This window comes from Cyphellophora europaea (assembly GCF_000365145.1).
Source record: "Cyphellophora europaea CBS 101466 unplaced genomic scaffold supercont1.6, whole genome shotgun sequence".
Lineage (NCBI taxonomy): Eukaryota > Fungi > Ascomycota > Eurotiomycetes > Chaetothyriales > Cyphellophoraceae > Cyphellophora > Cyphellophora europaea.
In genome coordinates this window covers 564,940-579,778 of record NW_008481812.1, presented here as the reverse complement: position 1 = coordinate 579,778, position 14,839 = coordinate 564,940, and the positions used below count along the sequence as shown (strand labels likewise).

Genomic DNA, 14,839 nt, shown 5'->3' with positions numbered 1-14,839 from the left:
GCTGGGCTAGCTTGAGCCTTTCGCGGGACTTTGTGCGAGAAAGGCGCAACGGACAGGAGGGGCTTATTGCGAACTCATAGACTCGGCGCGGTCCTGTGATACACGATGTACTTGCTAATTGCGAGATTCCAGGGCGGAGAGGTACAAGCCCTGAGGGCTGAACGCGAGAAAGCGACAGAAAGAGCCATATTGGTATGAACTTAGAGCAAGACGCGATAATGACGAGACATATCATTTTTCCGGGTCGTTATCTCATAATCTCATCCGACTTTCACGCCTTGATCAGCGTCCGCTGCCGCCTCGTCCTCGTCGCTGCTTCCGTCGGCAGAGGCCTCGTCGCTGTCATCAGAAAAGGTTTCAAAGTCGGATACAGCGTGTGAAACTTCGCTTCCCTCTTCGCCTACGTCCGATGGCTCGGGCACAGAGTCCGCGGCGTCTTCTGCCAGCCTGGCGCCGGGCATCTCTCCAAGCTGGCCTTTGCGGCCTTTCACGACCGCTTCATCCGCTGCAGGAGTGGCTTCCACCGCACCTTCTCTCTTCGGCGGCGGAGTAAACCAGGGGATCTTGCCGCGCAGGAAATCGTTGATCACCATCTTGGCCACTCCATCCACATCGGGCTCCCCGCCTTTCAGTAATCTTCCGCCCTTCCGAGCCAGAATGCTGAGGAACTCAATCGGATCGTCGTTGTAGTCTGCATGTTTCAATTCATATGTCCGCTCGATGTGCTTCGTTTGCGTGCGTCGTAGAACAGCTTCAATATATTGCGCAGGATGCTCGACGTTCTCCACACGTACGACGCCTCGCAGGAGGATGTCCTGCTCATTGTCGCCATGGCTTGGGGGTACGACTCCAGGGCAGTCGATGAGGTAGATTCGTTTCATCAGGGTGATGTATTGCCACACTTTGGTTTCGCCTGGAATTGGCGCGACGGTGCAAACTCGCTTCTTGCGAAGAGTGTTGATAATTGATGATTTACCAGTGTTTGGGTAGCCAATGAATCCAACCTGAATTTGCTTACGATTGGAGTGCAAGACAGAAAATTGACGGAGGAGCGTGATCAGCGAGCCTTTGCCGAACGAGTTTGTTAAGGAGGCGTGAAAAGCGAGGGTTGGGTATTCTTTTGATAGTAATCGCACCCATTGGGCCTGAAAAATGTTAGCTGATGTGTGAAACATTACTAAGAGGTCTGCTATGAGATTGACCGCAGGTCACTGCGAGACCTCAACTCAAATGGGACACGCCGTGGCTCAAGGTGATGAGCTACCAGAATGGTAGCCATCGAAGAGCACCGTGAAGGCGCCGAGCCTGGTCAATTTACCAACGCTGTAACAGGCTACTTTCATGGAGAAATGCGAGAAGCAGAAAGAAGCCTTGACTTGAGCAGTGGAAAGGGATGAGGTCACAGGACAGAAGGCAACTTACTGCAATGGTGGTGGGCACCAGATCGCACTTGTTCAGCACAAAGATCAAGTGCTTGTGGGGTGCTTCCTCTTTGATATACTTCTCGACGCTGCGACAACGTGTGCCTTCGGGATCGCGTGCGTCGAGAACGTGAATGACAACATCGGAGGAATCAATGACCTTATACAACTCATTCCAGATTCTCTTGGACTGTCCCTTGGAGAAGATGGGTTCTCTTGCAGTTGTAAGCTCACCGGTATCGTTCTGCGTCTGGTCTGTAGTCTGGCCGCTTAGGTATTTGGCCTCCTCGAGGCGCTCGAGATAGTTCTCTTCCATTTTTACGGTCTCGTCCGCGAGGTCTGTGACAGAGCTGGCGCTCAACTTCACCCGTTTCCGTTGTGATTTGGGACCAAATGTATCGGCGAAAGGCGACTGTTCAACAGCAATTTTTGCCTTGTGCTGCTTTATGCCGTTCTTTGTATTCTCCGCGTCCCGGATCAGACTCATGGGAAGCTTGTTGGTTTTCATCAAGACCTGATAAGGGTCTTGTTCTCTTTCAGCGACAGCCTGTCGAAACGAGTCCAGAGCACCTTGGGAGATGACTCTAGTGTTCCCAAACCATTTGCGATTTGGCTCAACTCTTGCTTTTGGAACTTCCCTCGACTGGTACGGGGCGGCTTTCGTGATTTTTCCCTCTGCATTTCGCTGCGCTTTGCCGTCCTTGAACATATTCAAGGTCTTGATCTTTTTCGCATTGCTACTGCGAGTCAGTTTTCATAATGTCGGCACCAGGCCGCTGCTCGACTCACCGGTAAAAGTTCTCGCCTTTTACCTTGACGTTGGCCATGCAATCTCCGGTTTTGCCTTGCCGCTCGCGGCGACTGGCTTCCTTCTTGCCGGAACCCATCGTGTAGATCCTGCGGCCGAAGTTCCGTCAGGAGAGATAGTGAGAACAGCGTCCAGATGTGGCAGAAATCCAAGATGTTGCCCGCCCGCTATTGCTACGAAAAAAAGTTCGAGGCGCAACTTTTGATGGAGTTCCGCCAAGCCAGAGCATAGAATCTAGTCCTGGAATGGTTAGTTCGGGATTTACGCCGACTCGTCAAATGAACCGCTCGTTCAATCTATAACGACTTCTGCTCTTCATTATTGACTACGCTATCAGAAGCTTTGACTTGTGGGCATACTAGCCGGCAGCTACTCGCTCAGGTACCTTTGTCGATCCGGACCTGAATCATTTGCTGAGTGTTGCACTTCCGCCGCCGTGCCCTTCCGTTCGATGACTTGCTCAATATCGTCCCGGGCCAGCTGATGGTGTACCAATACATCGGGCTGCCGCCAGGAGTACATCACGTAGTAGTATCCACCACAGAACAGAGCGCCTCCAACCACGTTTCCAAGCAGCACTATAGTCATCAAGAACGCCGGATTAGTAGCTAACTTTAGGCCATGGATCGATTGCAGGGGGGAAGAAACAAGGCTACTGCTCTCTAGTGTTCAATGCCCAGCAAGAAGACTTACCCGGCAGAAGTCCTTTTCTGATATACAGACTGACTGTAATTTGCGGGTGTTTAAGCCAGATCGCCATTGGTATGAAGAACATGTTCGCAACCTGCACAGACCATCAGCTGCGAGACGACGCCAGGGATCTGCTTAACTTACCACGTGGTCAAATCCCAACGAGACAAAGGCAAAGATTGGCCAATAGAGTCCCACGACCTTTCCCGTCAGATCTCGTGCCTGAACGGCAAAGAAGCATCCCAAGCAGACCAGCCAGTTGCATCCAATCGCTCTGAGGAAAATCATGGGCCACGTCGGGGTCACCTGTCTGGCTGTCGTGGACGCAATGAGTGCAGATCGCCAAGGATCGTTGCTGAAGACACCGCCATCTGCTTCAATCAGCGCCCTCCTCCCGTTTCTGGGAGCCCATACAGCCAAAGACGATACAAACGGTAAACAAGGCTCCAATCAGGTTACCCCAGAAACTCAGTCCCCAGTGGAGCAACGCCCTTTGAACGGCAAGACGGCGACGAAGGACTGCAACAGTGGTATACTAATTGAGTCAGGGAATCATGCCAACCGCTGACCAAGCATGATTATGCTTACCATGAAAGATGCAGTACAAAGGTCAACACCTGTAAGTACAACCATTGTAATGCCGTCTAAGAAGTTAGTGACACCACATCGCTATCAATGTCCAATGCGAGAAGATAGGTTTCGGCGGGATGGAGCTTGAAATACGACCATACTTGGGCAAAGCTACCTCAAAGAGGCCTTGCCACTGATTCTGAGATGCGATTCAGGTACTTCCGTTGTCTGATGTGGATGTTGCAGGACTGGAACAACTTACAAGGGAATACAAGTGCGCTTAGAATACGAGCCGGTCCCGGCGCGTTTTCCGACAGCTTCAATAAACGGTCAGCCTTCATACCAGCCAGGGTGTGCATGTGTCAACTGACCCAAGTTGACGTTGATATAGTCGCAGCAGATGCTGCTGCGAAGGAGAGCAAGCAGCCCGCGCTCACACCAGACAGAAATATCTTGAGCGGATGCATCCGGGCCTTCTTCCTCCCTACCTCGCCCACCATCGCAGTCACCTCGTTTGGGGTGTATGCGTCGAATGAAACCATTACGTTGCCTCCGAAGCAAAGCAAGCCTGGATTGGTTGATGAGAGTCAACATAGAAAGGGTTGGGAGTTGAGGGTGCGTCTCTATATGCCCTCGATCCATCCAACCCGTAACTAGATTGACGATTGCCAACACTCACTTCGACACGAGCTTGAGTGACCTTGGCTGCATCGTCATTGCGACCGCATGAAACGGCTGGTATGGCGGCCGCCGTTCAGTCCAGCCTGTCTTTGTTTTCGGCTACAAGGCGAATCTGCAGAGGTTGGTCTAGTCATGAGACTCGGCATCTCATGGTGAGCCATAGTCACCCATCAGGTGCGCGGATTTCCATTCGCTCCTGGTGGATTCTCAACTTGCCTCTCGCCCCATGCGATCGCCCCTTTATCGATGTGCTACAGCGTAGACATGGCCTTCGACACACCCGAGGATTGTGTCGCAACAGGCAGGAACGACAGGCGTTGCCGCCTCCGTGTTACCCATGTTGTCCCACTTCAAGACGGGGTCTGTTGACACCTCGACCATCGACAAGGTGCTGGAGCAGGCTGCCGCTGCTTTGTTTGCCAACTGCGCACAGTCTATAGGTGGCAGGGTGCTGCTGAAGGCTTGTATGCATGACCTATTATAACCTTGTCTGTGAAGCCAGTCCAAGAAACGCTGCCACCCAGTCATTCGCTCGGGCACGCATAGCCAAAAACCGATGACCTCGGCCGTTACGAAGACAACTTACCATGCAGTCTGCGTCCATTTCAAACTGGGCTGGAGATGTGGGGAAAGTTGTCGTCCTTGCATACGAATCTGCTGGCCAGTCTCGCAGAGCCATGTTTGCAATACTCCCCAGAGCCACCCGGAAACAACAGATATCCTGGTGAGAGCTTCTGAAGTCCACAACGCCCTCCGACCACGAGGATGCTGACGGATCGTCTGTGGCAATACAATAAAACTGTCCGACTTTATGAATTGAAGCTGACCTGTAGAGGCACCTTGTGATTGTTCACGCTTTGGGGACAGTCCGATCAAAGCTTGACGTCGACAGTGGTCGAGGCTGGTCCCTGCATCGATCGCGATCGGACTCTTCACGAATGCCATAATTGGATGTTACCCGTATCTGGTATTCAGTCCTTGAGCTCGGTCTCGGGATAAACTGTGCATAACAACCGAACGCGAAAAGGTTCAAGCTCACTTCACGGAAACTGTGCTTCGTTCAACATTCCTCGGGGAGAAAACGCGACTCAAGATCTCACAGAGAGTTAGCGACAACCTTGATCTATTGAACTCCATGACTTTCGACGCTATCCGCTCGCGCGAATCGCATGTGGCGGGTTGTCCTCGGTGAGTAACTAAGCCACTCGTACTTCGCAGACGAATCATGAGTCCGCGTTTCGGAATTCCTGTGCCCACTTTGCCAGACAGCTCAGCTCAGTAAGCGTGACGAGCATAGGCGTTTCTCTATCATGTGGTTGTCGGGTATAGATATACACTGGCCGACTTTGGCAGGTCAAGCGGTGGTGTTGCGCGGCATTCCTCAGTACTCAATATACTCGAAATACAGCGTCCTCGGCGTCCCCGATTTGGAGAAAGGGCTGGGCAATTGGAGCACAGCCAACATCGAATTTGGGGACAAGAATGGTGGGCGTCATGGTACCAGTAAAACATTGATACTCCTTTACTGCCTGACCTCGGTATAATCATATGGGAAAGGCTCCGTAAGCAAATCTGCCATAGCCATAGTCGCTGCCATCGACACCTCTACGGGTCTTGAACCGAGTCAACATGGCTCATCGCATTCTCATCACCGGCGGCTCAGGCTATCTCGGCGGCTCCCTGCTCGCCGCTCTCCCAACTGCCGATCTGCCCCCATATGAGAAACTCTACGCGCTGGTTCGCACTGACGAGCAAGCTGCTGCCGTCAAGCAGTACGGAGCTGAGCCCGTCTCACTTGACCCAAAGGACGAAGCGGCCGTTCGCAAAGGCATAATCGATCATAGCATCAATATCGTCTTCTTCCTCGTCGATGCTTTCACATCTGCCGCCCAGGTCAACTTCATCAGAGCGCTTGGCGAGTTGAAGAAGACAACGGGAAAAGACGTGCACTTTCTACACGTGGGTTCACCCCTCCCGATCACCCTTTCGCCTACATGAACTAACATGACACCAACCTCAAGACCACCGGAGCCAAGATGTTCTCCTCCCACACTGGTGCCCCCACAGACGGACCTCTCAAGGACGACGACCCCAATCTATACCAAATCCACCAAGCGCAGAAATCCCCAATCTCCATCATGCAAACGGTAGGCCTCCTCCCCCTCCGCCTCCCACAACGGCCCCCCTCCCACCACCACCCGCTAACCCCCAGCTCGCACGCACAAAACAGCCCATTCACACGAACCTCACTGTAACGGAAGAATCCCTCGCCCACAACGTCTCCTCCTACATCTTCGCCCCCTGCATCGTCTACGGCCGCGGCACCGGCTTCGGCAACGTCATCTCCATCCAAACCGCCGCGATCGTCCGGGCGGCGAAAGCCACGCGAAAAGTCTACAGCGTCGACGACGGCGAGCCCTGCTGGCCCGTCTGCCACGTCTCCGACAACACGGGCCTCTACCTGGCGTTACTCTCCGCCATCTTGGCCGGCTCGAAACCGCCGTCGGGGAAACAGGGGTTCTACCTCGCGTCTTCCGGGTTGGTGAAGTGGGTGCACCTGTATGCTGCTATGGCGGCAGAGCTGAAAGAGCAGGGCGTGGTGGACACGGCGGAGGTACGGCGCGCTGATGAGGCGGCGTTGGAGGCAATGGCGCGGGGACTGGGTTGTGGGACGCAGATGGTCGGCGTGCAGTTGGGCGGGAAGTGTACGTTCATGGCGGAGCATGGGAGGAGCGTGGGCTGGGTGCCTAATTATAAACCCGAGCATGTGTTGGAGGCGGCGGGGGAGGAGGTAAGACTGATACTGGAGAAGCAGAAATAAGATGGTGGTGTTCAATGCTTCGATTGCCTGGTCTCTTGTAGTACTGCAGCCACCAAAGAACTGAGTGAGGACAGTGTTCTTGAGGCTTCCGAGTCGCCGTTGGCAGATGGACTCACGCTGTCTCATGGACGCTTTGAAGAGTTTTAGAACAGACGACAAACGGTTGGAGCACCGAGGCTATCGTAAACGATCAGAAACTCTCGTGATCTGGCTTGTCATGTTAAGACATAGGGATCGATGTCGGCATTCGCGAAGTCCTGATCGTGGCCAACCCTCAGCGGCAGATACTTCCGGGGTATCTGGCTCTGCGGACTGAGAGACCTCGAAAGCCGTGAGAAGCACTCACATAAACTTTCGGTCGGCTCAAGGAACCCATCTATGCTGGTCTCGTTGGCAGGAACGACGTTCGCTCGTTGGTGGCGCCTGCTCATGCTGAAGACTCACCTTCCGCGGCCTGTAGGCAAGGCCTGCAGGCAGACTGTTGGGAATGCTCACAACGCACAATACTCGTATTAGCTCATACTGACGCAGTGTGGATGGCTGAGTCAGTAGTAAATATCCTCCGACGCTTCATTGGAATGCAGTCCATAAAAGAGTCAGCTGGTAAACGGATTACAAATGGTGGAAGTTGATAGGGCAGAGCTGGCGAAACATGCTGGTTTGGGACTCGGACGTCGCTCGGTCTTGCTAATTTGGGATATTGTAGAGCGAAGTCGTTGCGGGGGAGGGCGCGGCCAATTCGTCAGAAGCAGCAGCTTGAACGCAGGCTTGATGAGGACGCAGGACTGACGAGCTTACGGTTTAGGGTATATAGAGGGACTGCTGCTCTTCTGATGAGCTTGTCATCTCAGCTGTTAACCTCCTAAAGCTGGGTCGAACTTACAATTCATCAACAAAGCTGACTTCAGTTTCTTGCACGATATCCACAAGCACAAACGAGACATGGAGCCTCTTAGCCTCGACGAGACCTTCATCTGCTCAAGCCCGCATTGTCCGGGGGCGAAATGAGGCAGCATAAAATGATTTCCAATCTGAAGGCAGCTATCTGCGAACTGAATCATCTGAAGGAATTTGCGTCTGCTTGAGCTCTGTAGCATCTTGTCGAGGACAAGCACTCTGGAAAAGACTGTGTCGCCTGCGATGCGGCGTTTGCCTGACGTCAGTTGTGTAATAAGGGATATTTTTCGTGGAGGAAGCTCTTGTCAGCAAGCGTCGGATCTATGGGCATTCAATAGCGAGATGCCACTGCGCGGAATCTGTTGCGGATTGGTATGGTGCTCGATGGGGCGGGGCACCTGTCGATCAAGCGGCGACAGTGCTGCAATGCTCCATCAGCGTACAGCCTAACATGTGCTGGTTCCTGTCTGTTTAGACGGATCTGAGCTTGATCTGGATGTTGACAGAAGCTGGTTTGAGAAGATGATGAAATCTCTTGGGCGAGGAAAGCAATGTTGAGCAGCCAGGTGAATATGCGGCAGTTCCGACCTGCGTGCTGGAACGCTAAACGAAAGTTCTTACCTGAACACCCGGGCGTACGTCGACGACGGCTTTGGACGACTGAACCATACTTCGGATGTGCAGCGCCGATGACGGCCTGCTGAGGGTGATGCGGTCAGATAGCGACGTCGTCTGGCGATCTCTCAGGGTCAAGCTGCCGGTTTGGACGAACGGTGCTTGCCCAGTTCGTTCATGAATTTTCAAACCAGTCGTTCCGAACAGAACGTGACAGTAGCAATTCGAGATACTAGTGGGATAGTACGCAGTGGTAACGAGATCCATCGTGGCCACGGGCCCATAGTCGGAACCGTCGACAACGCCTCAGGATGTCATGAGAACCCGCTGTCGAAAAAATTCTATACCGCGGCTCGAAAACCCCGAGGGCTTCAAGTACCCATTATGAAGTTTTGCTTGCAGGTACCCAGGGCTAAGCCCACGCTTGACGTCGATGGGGAGACGTTCCGGCTGTAGCTAGAATGGATGGATAGCCCGACGCACACTCTTAGCGCGAGACGCGTTGCGCGACAAAGGGATTGTTTTTCCGGTGAGATCCCAAAGAGGGTCGCGTGGACGCACGTTTGATATCATACCTGCAGGATGCTCTTGCATAGGCGCCAGACAAGAAGCGATGAGCATGCATCATAAGCGGAGCTCCGCCATGGCTAACGGTTGAGGCAGCTGTCATGGTGCCACAACGAATTCGGTGCTCCGAAGCTTTGATTTAGTAGTCTCCAGGACTTACCAGATGGTGCTGAGAAGCGAGTGGACGATAGCAGTTTCGATAACAGCAAGTAGCGATCTGGAAACGCAAACAGACCTAGAGGCAGAAAGAGTGCTGTGGCTGACGGCTTCGCTTATCAAGATCATTCTGCCGGAAGCATGCAAGAATGATGCATGCCTTGATCAGAAGCTGAGCCACAGAGCGCTTGTGATGCGGCTAACACAGTGTGTTGACTTCTAATTTTGCAGCTTGCAGTGTGCAAAACCTGATTCGCGCCCATGCGGCGGAGGCAGACCGGAAGCCATCGTTTGAAGCCATTTCTCTCGGCATGGCTGGTCCGATTTTACAGGGAACCATGACGAAGGCGGAGAAGGAGACCAGTTCAGAGAGCTTAGGATCCTGTACCGGTGCACCGGTGGTCGACACAAATGACAGGCACGCTTTCTCGGCTCTTAGCAGGGACTTTGGTCGTGACCTGTTTTGAATACGGTGAGCCTGCCCGGCCATGCTGTCGACCCCTGTTGATGTGTATCTCGCCTGGGCCAGAGTTTTGTCCATCATCCTAGCTGTGGCGCCGAAAGAGGAGCGGAGAGGCGGCGACTCAGCGACTGGGCGGGGGTGGGTGAACGCGCATCCTTGTTGCAATTTAAGCCAAATGAGCAAAGGTCGCGACGCGTCTGTCATTTCCGCTGGACACCACTGGGAGGTTGGATCGGCCTCCCGAAGCCTGGATTTGGTGGTGGGATACGATAGCGTTCCGCAGCTCAAAATACGCATTTGATGTTGACCCCATTCAGGGTGTATCTTGAGTATTTTATACCAGGATGGCTCAAAGATACGAAGCCAGCCAACCTTGCCGATATCAGTGCTACACGATAGATATGCTGTGCGACCGAGCACATTCAACGGCATCTCCTGGTCTGCATGGCATTGGTTTCCAGGTAGACACCGAAGCTGTCGAATTGTAAAACGATACGGAGTACTATGATTCTGGACTGGCCATGGGCTTTTTGAGACTTCAGCCAACTCCTGCAGATCGTGGCCGTCGGTGTCTCACCTCGCATTTTCCGGGGTCAAGAATCTTGCCAATAGCTGTAGGCATGGCGCCACTGATAGACCGACCATCTAAACCAAAAGCTTGTTGTCTATCCGACGCCACGCTTCATCTCGGTCAGAAACTGGCTCTGAATTCACACCATTGCACAAGCCTTGGGACATGGACGGTCTGTAGTACAATCTATGTAGACTGACATTGTCCATGTAGCCAGGCGAATTGGTTGCAGCAGTCAAACAATGTTCTGACACAATGACCGCAAACGTTACGCAGGGTACCGGTCGGGCGTACAGAAGCAGCTCGCGTCAATGTTTGATCCGGACAGCCCTAAGACAGGCAGCTATGAAGTTCAATCCCACGAAAACGGTCAAGTGTGGATCTCTTTGGCGATGGCACATGGGCTTGAGGGTCTCAGATCTGCACGACCCCCGACGCGACCGGTGGACGTGGACAGGCTGATTCGTTTCGGACTCGTGTGACGCGGTGCGGATGGATGCTGAGCAAAGGCAGCGCAGGTGGCTGGGGTTTGGTAAGGACTTTGACGTCGACTAGCTCTCCACCCTCAGCAGCTTATGAGCTGATGGCGCGCTGTCGATGGCGACAAGACGGCACAGGATCAGGGACGCGACATGGGAGGCGGGCCAATGGGCAAGGAAAACGCGGTAGAGACCAAAACCACAAACCCTCCTGGTGCGCTGGCGAAGCGTAAAATCCGGGTAACAGTGTAAGCCGAGTAGACAGCTGAGCTTTAGACCCCGAGAATCATCACCTATCAGGGCCAGCTTATGTCAAATGTTGCAGACGGCAGAAGTACAGCCAACGCGCATGACAACACCCCTGGGGACAGCACTCACAAGTAGACTTGGTGCGCGGAGGGGGGTGCATTTCCGATTTAGGCGTGCCCCGGTGCCTGGTGGCACGCCTGGAGCCGGAACTCTGCTTGCCCAATCTTTGGCCGGGCCAGTGATACCGGCTGGAAGTACGCGTTATGGGCGGTACAGGCGTTTGTCTTACGCCTCTCCACTCTGCTCCATCTCGCTGCGCAGACGACGGCTTCGTAGCTTGGCCCAGACGCCAGCAGGGATTCGGAGCACCACCGCCAGACCCAATCAATCCTCTGCTTTCCGACCTCTTCGATGCTTCTTCTCATCTATCCTACTCCCCTATTCCCTTCGACCTCTTCTTCAACCCGCCAGAGGATCTCATCACCCATCCTCATATCCTCTTCACCTCCTCCCTGTCGTTGGACGATTCTAGATACCAATCAGTGTTCGATAGGTTGTCTTGATGTCCACGACCCTCCTCTCCTCGACCCCGACCTAGTCCTCCTCCTGCTGAGCCTTGTCTGAGTAAAAAGCATCCTGTCTGCTTACCTGTGGCCTATACATTCTTTTCTGCGGACCCTCTGGATAGCTGTCTGCTTGCCTGGCCTTTGTCCTTTCAATTGCTACTCTTGTGTAGCAGCTTCGCAGGTAAGCAAGCTCTCTCCATTTCTGCCTCGTTTTCCGCATGCATGTGGGTCTCGTATCAACTCCAGCTTTTCGATATGGCCGTCTTCAATCCAACATACTGCCGTTCCAAACCTCTTTTCGATGCCCTGGGCTGGGCCACTTACGCTGCCTTTCCATCCTCGATCGATCCATCTATCAGTCCTTCAATCCCTTGCTCGAAACCCCACGGAGCATCGAGAATCGAGCATGGCTCTTGCTTCGAAAATGAGGATCTTCCGAGGGGGCAGCAAATAATTTCATGGCGGCTTCGCAAAGCTGTGATGGAGGAGTTGAAGGGGTCAAGACTCCGGCCCGTGCAGAGTCACCTAGCACCACTACTTGGGGTATCTCAGTGAATTTCATCCTGCCCCATTGCTGAGCTCAGGCCTTCATTCACACGCAAGGAAGGAGGATTCTGGATACGCTGTTCAGTCACTGATATGTGGTTCTGCCTGTTCAACGCCTCACCGCCTTGTTGTTCACACGCATGCCGTATAATTAGATTCAATTTGGACGGCCGAAAAAATCCTTCCCACATGCACCTCTCTTGGAATCACTTACCTTGCATCAAGCTAACACTCTCATCGTCTTAGATTCTCAAGACAATCAATCCTATCCTCAGCGTTAGGTGCCTATCAAAGTCAGCGTGGTCATCCCTCCCGCAAAACGCAACTGTGTTCGGACACTTTGCAGTCTTCGCACCATACCCAGTAAGTTGACCAAATCTCGGGTGCAGAATAAGAAGCTAACATCAGCTAGGGTTCCAACTAAGGGCGTTGAACAGGGCGAACAAGCCGACATTCCTCGTTCGCGTTCTAGCTTGGATAAGTGGAGGCGTTCATTCGACCTTCCACCCCCTCAATCCACGCCCTACCTAATTACCCTAGCCATTCCAATCTGGCCTCGATGAACGGATCCTGACTGGTCTGACGTCGTCCCATTCCTACCCCCTGTCCAACAGGTACGTGCTTCCCACTTGATCGCTCTGTTAACTGACCAACGATCCAGACTCCATACGGTCTGTACGCCATCTTAATTAATTCACGGCACTGGCCTCCTCCAGCTTCAACATATCATCCAGTCACTCTTTCACCAACACATTCATTTGAAGACTTTTCCAAGTCGACGACTGTCATTCATTCAACCCCGTCGTTAGTTTTCGATCCTCGCATATCTCTGAAGCCCATCGTACCCATCAGGGAGACCAATATCACCTATCGAAATCAACGTCGTCATGGCTTTCAACCGCATCACTTCCTTTGGCTCGACCGACAGTGGTTACGAGAGTTCGGGTGCTGCTGAGGTCTTCGACGCACAGTCTAGAGCCAAGCAGCAAGACCATGCTAGAGAGGTCTCCCGTCACCGCCAGCAGCTTCTTGCCAACGAATTGTCCCGACAAGATTCGGAGGAGTATGGTCAAGATATGCTAGAGCACATGCTTCGCATGGACGGAGAGACCCTGCCTGATGTTGATTCTATTGACATTCAGACTGAGATCCAGTGGTTCATGCGGCCATACCTTCTCGACTTCCTTGTCGAGGCCCACTCTGCCTTCCAACTCCTGCCGGAGACTCTCTTCCTTACCATCAATCTCCTCGATCGATACTGCTCCAAGCGTGTTGTGTACAAGCGCCATTACCAGCTCGTCGGCTGTGCTGCTCTGCTTATCGCCGCTAAGTACGGTGACAAGAAGGAGAAAGTCCCCACGATCAAGGAGTTGAAGTCAATGTGTTGCTCGCTGTACGATGATGACATGTTCTTGCAGATGGAATGGCACGTCCTTTCTACCCTCAACTGGAGCATCGGCCACCCTACTGTCGACAACTTCCTCAAGATGGCCACAAAGGATTCTGTCTACGATCCCGAGACGGAGAGCTTGACGTTGTACATCCTCGAGATTGCTCTCTACCACCGCGAGTTCATCTCGAAGCACTCGTCTGTTCTCGCCCTGTCGGCTCTTGCCCTCGCTCGCAATATCCTTGGCCGCCCCCAGGCTCGTCCCACCGAGTGGGCCAATCAGTATGATCACAACATCTTCACCGAGCTGTCTCAGTTTCTCAATGAGCCGTCCAACATCCTGTCTCGCAAGTACAACTCAGCTCGCTACTGCGGTGTTGCAAGACTTCTATCCAACTACCTGGCACAGAAGGCTTTGATGGCCAGAGCCCCACCAACTCCTGCCTACGAGCTCACTCCCCCCACCGGTCTCTCGAAGCCTGGTAATGCTGGCTACTTCGGTAGCTACGCCACGCCTCAAAAGACTCACTTCTCGTCCCTGTCCCAGCATGGTCTCTACACTCCTCCCATCACCCCTGAAGAGAATGTATCGAAGCTTAGCTTCAATGGTGGCAACATGCTCCCTCCTACGCCCACTCCTGGTGCCCCTCAACACTTCGAGTTCACTGGTGTCCCTCAGTACCACTCGACCGGCCACGCGTGGACCTTCTCGGGGTACTAGGTGGACATGATAGGGGCGGACTGTTCTTAGTTGAACATATCTGCCTCATACAACCTTCGACAACTCACGAAACCCTGACCTCTAACCACTGATACCCTGTATCATCGGATTTCAGTTCATGTTCATTCGATTTCAAGCATCGCAAGCGAGTCCTTTCAGCACAGCAACCACCAACCGAAAACACCTAATACCACGAAAAGCGAGTTCTTTTTTTAGTCTGATCTTTGATGGCGGCTCCGATCGCCTCCGAGAAGACCACGACATCGCAGTGAAGGGTTGCCCCAAGATTGAACCACGGTGGAGCAAATTTTCTATTTCTTTTCTAGACAGGCAGACCAAGAGGAATGTCGAATGGAGGAAAAAAGTTGGCTCGAATGTCGAGCAAGGTGCACTGAATCGTGTCTCGGCTGAGGCAAAAGCAATAACGGCATGTGGACTAAGCTGCTAGGAGGAACGGATTGTCATTATTGCCTTCAGCCTTTTGAGCCCTAGTGATACCCTGGTTAGATCGCTCAAGAGAGAGCGGATCCGCCGAACGAGCCTTTGTGCTCTGTATTCTAGGTAGTGGCAGTTGAGAAATCCCAAACCACAAAGGACGATGATAACTCGAAAGATTCAATTCAATACG

The 14,839-nt window shown here is 53.1% G+C and overlaps 3 protein-coding genes across 3 annotated transcripts; 2 read left to right on the top strand and 1 right to left on the bottom strand.

The window, feature by feature from the left end:
- Positions 1-260: 260 nt before the first annotated feature.
- HMPREF1541_06422 (uncharacterized protein) lies at positions 261-2,308 on the bottom strand (the record flags this gene model as incomplete). Its single annotated transcript, XM_008720754.1, has 3 exons — positions 261-1,145; positions 1,423-2,158; positions 2,211-2,308. The coding sequence occupies 3 exons, from the start codon at positions 2,306-2,308 to the stop codon at positions 261-263; spliced, it is 1,719 nt and encodes a 572-aa protein (XP_008718976.1).
- A 3,491-nt stretch (positions 2,309-5,799) lies between these two features.
- HMPREF1541_06421 (uncharacterized protein) lies at positions 5,800-6,991 on the top strand (the record flags this gene model as incomplete). The annotated part of the gene is made up of 3 exons (XM_008720753.1): positions 5,800-6,129; positions 6,192-6,317; positions 6,401-6,991. 3 exons carry the CDS (start codon positions 5,800-5,802, stop codon positions 6,989-6,991), a joined length of 1,047 nt encoding a protein of 348 aa, XP_008718975.1.
- Positions 6,992-12,987: 5,996 nt separating this feature from the next.
- HMPREF1541_06420 (uncharacterized protein) lies at positions 12,988-14,211 on the top strand (the record flags this gene model as incomplete). The annotated part of the gene is made up of 1 exon (XM_008720752.1): positions 12,988-14,211. The coding sequence occupies one exon, from the start codon at positions 12,988-12,990 to the stop codon at positions 14,209-14,211; it is 1,224 nt and encodes a 407-aa protein (XP_008718974.1).
- Between the last annotated feature and the right edge of the window lie 628 nt (positions 14,212-14,839).